Source organism: Brachycentrus maculatus, unplaced genomic scaffold (genome assembly GCF_059751285.1).
Source record: "Brachycentrus maculatus isolate JH-2025_06_01 unplaced genomic scaffold, ASM5975128v1 h1tg000144l, whole genome shotgun sequence".
NCBI lineage: Eukaryota > Metazoa > Arthropoda > Insecta > Trichoptera > Brachycentridae > Brachycentrus > Brachycentrus maculatus.
Genome location: NW_028280897.1, coordinates 1,205,449 through 1,216,858, shown reverse-complemented (window position 1 = coordinate 1,216,858; position 11,410 = coordinate 1,205,449). Strand labels below are relative to the sequence as shown.

The window sequence follows — 11,410 nt, the reverse complement described above, 5'->3', positions numbered from 1 at the left end:
CGATATGATAGCAATGATTGATAAGACTATAGAGATGAGAATATGAAAGTCTAGTTGTATACAATACCTACGACCTGTCATTGGCTGGCTTAATCGTCTACCCAACTACGCTACGGCGCCTATCAACACCAAAAAATGTGTGGTATCCATATCGTTTTATTTAAATGTCATTATTTAAAATTCGGGTTTGGGTAACACGGTAAATTATCTGTATTCAAATATAAATCATAAAAATATTATTATTATTATTAATATATTTAAAAGGGGAAATAATCAGTACCAGCATACGGGTTTTAAAATGTTTTTCTAAGAATTTGTCAAATAAATAGTAATTTAAATTTAATTAAAAAGAAATGAAAAGAAGGATGAAAGTAGAATGAATGCAGTCGGAATGCGTTCTCTCAGACGAATGTGCGGGAAAACGTTGTATGATAGATGTACGAATGATATAAGGATTTTTTTTAATGAAACACTTAAATATACACCTTTAATGAGTTTTATTTATATATACGACTAGTTTCGAAAACTTACAGATGTTTTCATCTTCTTTTAAAAATTAAAACTAACTTAATAATTGTTAGTTTTGATTTTTACCTTAATAATTTAACTTAATAATTGTTAGTTTTGATTTTTACCAGAAGATGAAAACATCTGTAAGTTTTCGAAACTAGTCGTATATATAAATAAAACTCATTTAAGTGGTATATTCGAGTGTTTAATAAAAAAAATCAACATGTCATTCCACAAAGTTGATGCCGAATCAATAAATAATATAAGGAAATAATGCAATGTTGAGATAAGCATTATTGATAACGTTAAGAAAGATGTGTTGAGATAAATGGTTTGGTAATGTGAATGGAATGAGTTATGAATGAACAGTAATACAAATTTATGAGGCAAATGTTGTTGGAAAAAGAAGCTGAGGAAGAAGATGGTAAAGGAGGCGGAGGATTATCGAGGAAAACATTGCATGATCTGGTCAGGAGTATGTATGAAGAGATGAATTGTTCTAAAAACAGATTGGTGTAGCGTTCTATTCTCTTTGGCTACCCTAACAGAGAAGTGGCTTGATGGTTTGTTAGTTGTTTCTTTTTACTTAACGAAAGAAAACTTACAGCAGTCATATTGCAGGTAAAATACGACCGTAGACAAAAAACAACGAAACGGAACAAGGAATGTATTGTTATTTTGCAGTGCACCAAAAAACTGGCGCCTAACTGACCAATTTTTAATTTTTTTAAATTTACTGATATTCTTTAGTCGGACCTGTTGCGAGTTAATATTCACAGGAACGAATAAATCTTTTTTATCGTTACGAATCACGCCGTATTATGCTGCCCATAATTCAGACCACTCCACTCGGACTTGTTGAAAAAAGTTAGGTTTTATTTAGGCAGGAACGGACTTCCAAACCTCGGATTATTTTCACATACTAAGAAACGTCTGATGTTATTATTTTAATATTTTTATTATATATAGCTTTTAAATTGAAATTTGATGGACGGAAATTTTAGGCATTTTTACGTTATTTTTGTTATACGAGTAAAAGGGATTTTTATATTTTTTTGTCCGCCTCCGTAGTGTTATGGTCAGGACGCTGGGCTACCGTGCTGGAGGTCCCGGGTTCGATCCCCAGGTGGGGTCAAATAAATATATGAGTGATTTTTCTATTTATTTATCTATTTATCCGGACTGGATATTATCTGGACTGGTATCTGAAGCAAAGGGCTGATCACCTTTACTTCACGTGTAAACGATCAAGATAACACTGGAATTATACGATTCAGTGCCCTATGCGCCGTCGGGTGCGGATAAGGGTATAAAGAAAAAAAATAAAGTTTATTTTTATACACAAAATTTGGATATACTCAAAGCGTTGTGAATCAATAAATTAAATTGAAAAACAAATTGTGTTATGATTTGTATTAGTAACAATTGAATATCGATATTAAAATTCAATTCGAAATTCAATAGATACAAGACTATTTCTTTACTAAAAAAAAGTACTAAAGCACTCTCTCTTTCATCTTATGGGGAATATGATATATCGCGAGGAGTACATATATTAATAATTAATACCATAATATACTGTGTCCAATCTTCATTTAGATACGGCGATTCGTTATGTGATTAAAAATTGCATGACATAAAATTGAATTCCATATGTAATGGTGGCCATTAGTCTTTCAGACAACGAGTAAAAATAATAACTGTGATTAATTTGATATAACGGAGTACAAAAAAAAAACAAGGCATGTTTATTTCCGTGTTTTTTTCCTAATATTGATTTATTGATAAATATTATGGTCGTTGCATTTATACGCATATACGTAACATCAAACTGCGATATGCAAACCGAAATAGGTAAATAAGTAAATAACTTACTATCAAATCACTTTCTCGCAGGGGTATGCAGAGAGAATCGAACGTCACATCAATCAGTTTTTGCAAACAATCTTCACCTTTTCCACATTCATTCATCTCCTCATACATACCCACCGATTAGGAAAAATATTAAAATAGGTAAATTCACCCATAGCATGTTTGACGGTACGGTACACAATATTTCGAGTGTGTCCAAATCTTTGTTCATAAATCTGGGCTTTGTCCACTTTTTATTTTAATTTTTTTATCATTTTTTTACATTGATTTTTAGGTAGACTGGTATGCATAACAAAAGTAATACTAAACTATTGAAAAAATCGGTTGTATAACACTCTCCTTATCATTCGTCGTTCACTTTGTGTGACACTTTTAAAATCACTACTTCACGAACCATCATCAGGTCAAATGTCTACATTTAGCATTGTGATGAAATGGTTATTCAGAAACCGGAAGTCATGAAGTAGTGTTTTAAAGTGGTATTACACCAAGTGAACGATGAATGATAAGGAGAGTGTTGTATTATATAACCATACCACAAAGTTAACAATGCGTTCAACCCTATAATACTAAACTATCGTAAAAATGACGACGGCAAAATGACGATTCCTGGTAAAAACAATTTTTACGGGTCGTTTCCACCCCTCTGCTTCACAGTGCCTTCCTAATGTGCAAAGGCAAAAAAATAAGATTTTTTTTCTTAATTACGTGATTTTTACACCCATAAAATGGTACTTTAACTTTGAAAAATAATTTTAAAAAATATTGTCTTTTTTACTCCCGTTTTATTTCTATATCGTATTTTTTAAGAATATTCTGTAATAGCCTCACTTGTAGGATAGTGTAGTTATCTAGTTTTAATATACAAAATACATGGGTCGTAATTTATTTTCTGGGAATATGGCAACATTGAATTTTTTTACCAAAAGGAAACAGCTAGTATGTAATAATAATACAAATAGGAATTTACTTCAATATTTTATTATTTCTATGCTGCGCCGCTTGACAGTTTCTTGAACTAGACTGCATTTTACGTCTTGAATTCAAAGATCCATGTAAAACCGTTCCGAAAATAGTTTGATTATTCACCGAGAGATGGCGCTAAAAATAATTGTACAAATGCCTCCCCTTTGGATAAAAAATCACGAAGGCCGGTAACTTTTTGGGGATAATTCACACAGTTACCAATAAGCCGCACCTCCACAGGGGTAGGCTGAGAGAATAGAAAGCCACACTACTCTATCTTATAAAACAATTTTCGAATCTTTCACATTTATGCATCTCCCAAATTTTATGTATGCAAATTTAACGTATGCAAATTTTAATAATTTTATTAAAAAAAATATATTCAAATTAGTAACATACTCCAAATTTGACAATTAAACAAAAAAAATCTTCACAATCTTTGATTTAGTAGAGAGCTCTCAAAGATTTATTCCATTAGTTTTTAGTTTGTTCGCGATCACAGAGATGTCTATGTCTTATTTATTTTTATCAAAATATTTACTTATTTTTTATATAATATAGAAAAAAAACCCCTGTATTTAAAAAAAAAAACTTTAAAAAAAGTTATTTCGCGACCCACTAATCGTATGTGAAATTTTATTTATGTCATTATATTTTTTCATTAATTTTTAATTTTTTTTTTTCTAAATCTTCTTCTTCTTCCACTTTATTAAGGACTATGTAGGTACTGTCATTCATGTCACTCCGGTCCGCTCCTGGGAGGTGGAAGACCAGCTTGACGAATATATTTTTCAAAATATATGATTCAAAATACATTCTGAAGGACCCGATATTTTTAATATCGGGTCCTTCAGAATGTATTTTAAATCATATTAAGTTATTAAAACCAATCAAGTTTCTGTATTTACACGAAATGCATATATTCTGGTGAAAAGAAACTCAAATCTCGCACTGAGTGGCCATTGATAAATTGGTTTTATTTAAAATAAAATTGATATTATTGATTGATTTATGTGTTCTTATTATAAATTTTGATTATTTAAATTGATAACAATGTTTATTACTACATAGATAATTTTTTGTTAGTTCAATGTGTGTTTTCTTCTCACATCTGATCGAAGTAATGTTTCTTTTTCACAATTACCCTGATTATACTTTCTGATTACCTCTGCATTCAAATTATTTAATACTTCCAAAAAATCAAATAGTATGGAAATTCGTTGTTAAAAAAAATACTGTCTGTATGCGGCCCTAAGGAATATTTTAGGTCACGATGCGGTCAATTTTGATTGGCCAGGCCTGGTTTAGGTGGTCTTTCTGGGGGTCTGATCCCGCTCATACTGCAGTCCGCTGCTCCTGGGGGTCTGATCCCACTTAGACTGCTGTCCGCTGCTATTTTCTAAATCCTTGAAATAAACTTATATTTATTTTTCTTCGTCATATCATTAGAAAAGCGTTAATAAAAATTTAAATTAAGGCCCGGTATTCATTGAGTCGCAACTTAATTTTCCCTAAATCCAGGTAACATTTTATATAATCGATTTTCTTTTAAAATACAGTTTTAGCATTAAAAAAATAAAATTTCCTTCGAAATAATTCAATGATTTGAAAATAATTTTGTAACCTAATAGTTTGACCCCTCCGGTGGTCTCCGGAGGAATAAATTCTAAATATGCAAATTAGCGAATATCCCCTTACTATCGATTTTGTGTGGGAGAATAAAACAGAATTATATTTATTTTTGGTAGAGCTTTTTAAAACCATATACTTATTTATTACGAAGAAAAACCTATTTTTCAATCCAAAAACAATGTTTTAAGCAAAAAATTCAATTACGTTAAATATAAAAAAATAACAACTATGGAACTTTTGGAACATTTTTTTACCAGCAACTGGGATTCGTCGTAACCGACATCATCAGACTGGTCTGTCACCAGTCTGACTATGTCGGTTACGACGAAACCCGGTTGTCGGTCAAATGAAATTAATGCGGAAAAAATTACATAGTGTTTATTTTATTCTATAAAATGCAGTTCGACCAGTCAGTGTGAAACTTAAATCTAATTACGTTTAATATAATTTGAGTTAAAAAAATGAAGTTGAGATAAAAAGCGATTCATCGTATATTGGGCCTTGATGCAAAACAAAAGAAAGCTTTGCAAAACACACCTCAGGTTGTATGAATGAATATGGTTCAGCATTTCTTAAAGGCAAGGTTACAATTATTTAACTTGTCCGTAATATAGAGTGAAAGTACTGTCGTATAATAAACATTCTCGAATGTATGTACTATTTGCCTCCACCTGCGGTTCGGATAATATAAAACTTGTTCATTTTAAATATGCAATAAATATCCTTTTTTTCTTTCTCCACTTCAATTGGCATATCAAATATATGCCAATTGTTTTTATTTTATATATACACATATCAAATATATGTGTATATATAAAATAAAAACACTTATCTATATTTATAGATAAGTGTTTTTATTTTATATATACACTTAATATATATATATATATATATATATATATATATATATATATATATATATATATATATATATATATATATATATATATATATATATATATATATATATATATATATATATATATATATATATATATTCTTTTTTAATTTTAATCTTTTATTTGGCAGTCACCAAGTGAGAGGATGTTTCTGCCAGGGTCAATTCTTATTTCTTTTTGCAAACAAAATAATGATAAAAAAATCTATCAAAAGATTTAAAAAAAATCATACGCTGGTTAAGTGATCACGTCATTCTACCCGTGATTGACAACCATACTACTCAAATTTTCTCTCCTCGATATGTATGATCAATCTTATGGCATAATCCATGTGAGTTCACTACAGCCATCTATGTTTGATTAAGAAAGCTTTTATTTAGAAGATCCTCTTTTATCTGAATGCAAACCTATGACAGGTCGTAAGCCTTGTCAATAAAAAAAACCCACACTTATGATATCAAAAATGTAAAAAAGCTTCTCAGTGGCGAAACCCAATTTTTATTTAAAAAAAATTTAAAATCCAGATTCGTGAACAAGTATTATTTTTCACCATTCGAAGATCTAACACATCGTTTTGCCGCACATTCGTCTGAGAGATGTAATGTGATGTTTTGTAGTGCATAATGATATTATAATGTATTTTTTACTATGAAGTCTTTATTATTCAACGTTAGAATTCCGAGGTGTTAATATGAAAGAAAAAGGGTAAAAAACGGGTATATCTTGGTTTGCCAAATTACATACACTCTCCGGCGGAAAATCCAGAATAAAGGAGAAATCAAAAGAAACTAGTTGGCATTTCGGAGAGTGCTTTGGGTACAAATTGCAACGAGAGAATTTTGTTTAAATAATCAAATCATTAATATTCGATTGGGAAACTTTCTCCTTTCTTCTAGGATCATTATGCAGTTTCGATGTTTAATTCTTAACGAAATGGTTTTTTCCTGTTGTTTTATGTTTTATTAAGTCTTTTAAATTTGATAAATCAAACAGCAGGTGGTGTAAATGTTGTTCAAACATCATAAAGCTCAATTCCACAGATGTATTATCACTACGAGGATAACCTGGAACGACTGATTGTGATTGGTGGCCTGAAGAGGAAGGGAGGAAAAGGAAGATGCCCCACACAATGGCCCTATCAAGTTGGAGCATTATATTAAGGTTTATAACTTAATATAACTTTAAAAACTATAACGTTAATAACTTTTATAAAATACAACTACAAGTGTGTAAAACTACACAAAACACTTTTTTTGTAATTGTACATATAACATTCATTTATCGAATGTGAAACTATAGTTTTATTATAAAAAAAGGAATGAGGAGAAAACGTTCATATGTGTTTTTTTTATCCACAAATGTAACGAGTATTCTTTTACGTTCTATTGAAGCATTATTGTATGATAAATACGTGCATACATCGCAATAGGTACTGTTTTTATAGGAGTTGCTGATACAAAAAAATAAAAATAAATTTCGTATCGTCCGAATGAAAGTGAAAGCAGTAAGGTGAAGATCAAACCAGCTGCCATATTAATATTTTTTGCTTGATATTTCAGCCTGATATGTACAAAGATACGTACGATTACATCTGGAGACAGTTCAGATGATAGATTATTAGATTCAACTTTCAGATGTTAATGTCGAACACCTGCACCTACAGTCAGATCATTAGGAATCATACAGGACAGAGAAAAGACATCGAACATTTTAAATATTTAACAATTTATTTTATAATAATACATTACAACAATAAAAATCAACAAAATAAAATTAAGAAGAAGTGTACAGTAGAAGAAAAAGCGCGAGAATTTTCAATAAGAAAATTGGAAAACGTACGCGTACACATTCTCGTAGGTACTTGGTAATGTTTGACTTAGCGTTCGACTTCCTCGGGTCGTTCAGTCGATCAAGACCGCGAACGGATCCATTCCGCAAGACGACTAATCGGTCGATCGTCGCATCTTGCATTCGAGCGAGAATAAAATATTTACAGATGAAGGAAGGTACAGCAGCGGAGGCTTATTTCTTGTAGTGGCCGTGTCCACTCGAGCCGGAGTCGTGTCCGCCCCCCACGCTGTAGTCGTACCCTCCGCCGCCGCCGCCACTGCTGCCTCCTCCCACGCTGTAGTCGTACCCGCCGCTGCTGCCGCCCGAGGAGAACCCGTGCCCGCCGCTGCTTCCGCCCGAGGAGAACCCGTGTCCGCCGCTGCTTCCGCCCGAGGAGAACCCGTGTCCGCCGCTGCTACCGCCCGAGGAGAACCCGTGTCCGCCGCTACTGCCGCCCGATGAGAACCCGTGGCCACCGCTGCTGCCGCCCGAGGAGAACCCGTGGTCGCTACCTCCGGAGGAGTAGCCGTGATCGCCGCCGCCGCTCGAGTAGCCCCCGATGCCGCCGGAGGAAGAGAAGCCGCCGCCGTGTCCGCCTCCCACGCTGTAGCTGTCGTGACCGCCGGAGGAGTAGTAGCCTCCCGAGATGCCGCCGCTGGAGTAGCCGCCGGAGATGCCGTGCCCGCCGGACGAGCCGCCAGAGTATCCGCCGCCGATGTCGTGTCCGATGGAGCTGTGTCCGCCTCCGAACCCTCCTCCGATGGATCCTCCGTGACCTCCCAGCGAGTAGCCGCCCCCGTGGCCTCCGCTGATCCCTCCGCTGATTCCTCCGAAAGAGCTGCCGTGTCCTCCTCCTCCTCCGATTGAGTACCCGCCGCCGTGTCCTCCCCCGCTGGAGTACCCGCCGCCGTGTCCTCCGAGGGAGCTTATTCCTCCGACGGAGAATCCGCCCCCGTGACCGCCTCCGTATCCGCCTCCGATGTCACCGTGCCCGCCTCCGTACCCGCCGCCGATGTCTCCGTGCCCACCTCCGAATCCGCCTCCGATATCACCGTGACCACCCCCGTACCCGCCGCCGATGTCGCCGTGCCCGCCCCCGAAGCCGCCGCCGAAGCCGCCTCCGTGGCCGCCTCCGATGTGCTCTATGAGGCCCCCGTGCAGGTCCCCTATGCCGCCGCCGCCGCCCCCGTGCCCGCCTCCGTAGCCGCCTCCGTGCCCGCCACCGTGCCCGTGGTCATGGCCGTGATCGTGAATTATCACTTCTTTCTGGTGGTGGAAGTCATGGTGCTCCTCTGGGAGATGTACGCGAATGTGGACGCTGCAATCAAAGAAAAAACCCGTTAAATTACTGTATAAAAACTTTAAAGAAATATATTATCGACAATAAATCATTTTAAATCGCATTCAACAATCGCAAGAGCTGACATAATGAAAGATGTATGCAGAATTAAAATACAGAGTAGGTACAATTGTTTATCGTATGATTACGCGGCTTTCTAAAGTGGAGTGATAGGGAATGGGCGGATGAAAGTGAATGCCGAGAGTGTGTGAAGGTATAAGAGGAGAATAATACTAACTGTTCATGTCCACCAAATGTTGCTTCGCAAGCCGCTAATGTCGCAAGCACCGCACAGGCAAACTGAAAATCAGCAATTTCTCAGTTTGTAAATAAATATTTTAAAACTTATAAACTATGTATTTCATGAAGAATCGCTGGTATGTGCCGTACATAATAAACACAGGACGGATAATATATACCCTTTGAATAAATTTTCATATACACATTCCCCAAATATTGCGTATTACGCTTCAAAATAAGGGTTTTGTGATGATTTGCATTATATAATATAAAATCTACTAATAGTTTGCCAAGAGGCGATATACATCTGAAGGTGTATTAATCATTTAAAATTGGACTGAGTCTATATGAAGTATAAATAAAATAGAAAAAAACTAACTAAACATCACGCCGCTTCCCCGCAGGGGTAGGCAGAGAGAATAGAATAAAATAGCATCTTTGTTATACTTTATAGAGACAATATATTTTTTAATGCTAGGAAGAAAATTGTTGTAAAAATTATAATTTTTAAATGCTGAATGTAGACTTTGAACATCTGGTTCAAAATCTACAATTAAATAGTAAAACAAAAAAATAAAAAAAAATATATTTATGAAGGTGTTTATTTTGTAAGACAACGTATGATTTTTGAAAAAAATATGTAGATATTCTTTGAAATATATTCGTTTTTTTAAGTTCTTAGTTTTACTTTATAAATACTACTATTTCTTAAAATCTATTGTGATACGTGTTTCGATGCATTCCGCATCATTTTAAAAAACCGTGATACGGTCATCGAAACACGTGTCAAAATATATTTAAGAAAAAGTGATTATTATCAGTAAAACTTAAATTAAAAATTCATACATATTAACACAGAGGGACTGCCGAATCAATGAATGAAAAGATTATATTTTATGAGATTTCATTTCGCCACCATATTTAACTTTTTTTTTAAAAAAGCCTCAAAAGGCAAAATAATTATTGCAAAAAGAAGTAACGTTATTTATGTAAAATGACTGTAATAGAATTTTGCTTATTTTGAACAAAATATTTGAAAAAAAATATACTCGTTTTAAGCTTTTTCAGATATTTTTTTAATGTAGTAATGAAAATACTAGAGATATAAAAATATATCAATTAAAAAATTGTTCTAAAAAAAGTCCCAAAATATTTTACTCATCAAAGAAAAATCATAAAATTTTCGTTTGTAATGAAAATTTAATACATGATTTTCTGTTATAATGTTATAAATTAGCAGCAACAATCTTGAAAATTTTGTATCCTGCGCCCGAATCCTGGGCCCAAAATACAAAGCAGCGAGAGAAAAATCGTAATCCATCCGATTAGTTGTACTCACAGTAAACATGGTAGTCATCTTAGAGAAGAAGAACAGTGGAACTTGAAGAAGTGACTGTCTTCCCCGATGCTGAATACACTTTGTTGCGGATTGCGGAGCCGAGCCAGGTTATATACCGAGTGAGAGCTCTCCCCGCGGGAGGGGGGCGTCCCTGACCCCACAAATCGTTTTCTTTTTGCAATCACTTTTCATCTCTTAAAAAAATGAACGCAAATAGTGGTAGATCAAACTTTTGCTTGTTACGGCTCTCCGAGATTATATCTCGCGTTATCTGAGATCACGCAATGCGGCGGATGCTGTAATATAACGCGGTGCTTACGCCGGAGAGTAATCTCTTGTTAGGACAAATCGCATTGTCTGGCCAACCTAATGTCAGTCGCCCAACCCGCCGAACGTATAACAGATCACACCGTGTACTTTACAAAAACTCACACACCCCCCTCGAACAAAAGTTGTGAATATAAATAAGCTTTAAAAATATCTACAGTGAAAATTCCATGGGTAATTTATTTTAATTTTTTATTTTGGTTTATTTTAGTTCAATTCTGAAAAGTAAAATATTTATATTTTTCTTTTCTGAATTTCAGAATAATAATAATAATAAATTTGGATAACTTATATAGCGCCATTTTCGTAAAAAAAACCTCAAGGGAGCTTCAAAAGCCTGGTTGTAATATTGGTTCAAATGTATTTAACGGTAAATACAATTTTTTTTCTTGATTATTTTTTATACTTAATTTTATTCATAATTAGCTTTTATCTTACAGTTATCTTAAATATTTC

The 11,410-nt window shown here is 34.6% G+C and overlaps 1 protein-coding gene across 1 annotated transcript; it reads right to left on the bottom strand.

Moving 5' to 3' along the window:
* Positions 1-7,662: 7,662 nt before the first annotated feature.
* Positions 7,663-10,682, bottom strand: LOC148308894 (uncharacterized). Its single transcript, XM_088260937.1, has 3 exons — positions 10,628-10,682; positions 9,287-9,348; positions 7,663-9,027 (listed from the first exon to the last, which is right to left on the bottom strand). The coding sequence occupies exons 1-3, from the start codon at positions 10,643-10,645 to the stop codon at positions 7,902-7,904; spliced, it is 1,206 nt and encodes a 401-aa protein (XP_088117063.1). The 5' UTR covers positions 10,646-10,682; the 3' UTR covers positions 7,663-7,901.
* Between the last annotated feature and the right edge of the window lie 728 nt (positions 10,683-11,410).

Bases quoted from the DNA above. Each gene is read 5' to 3' on its own strand.
- LOC148308894 (XM_088260937.1), bottom strand. The intron at 9,028-9,286 runs GTTAGTATTATT...CTTTGATTGCAG, and splicing joins ACATTTGGTGGACATGAACA to CGTCCACATTCGCGTACATC.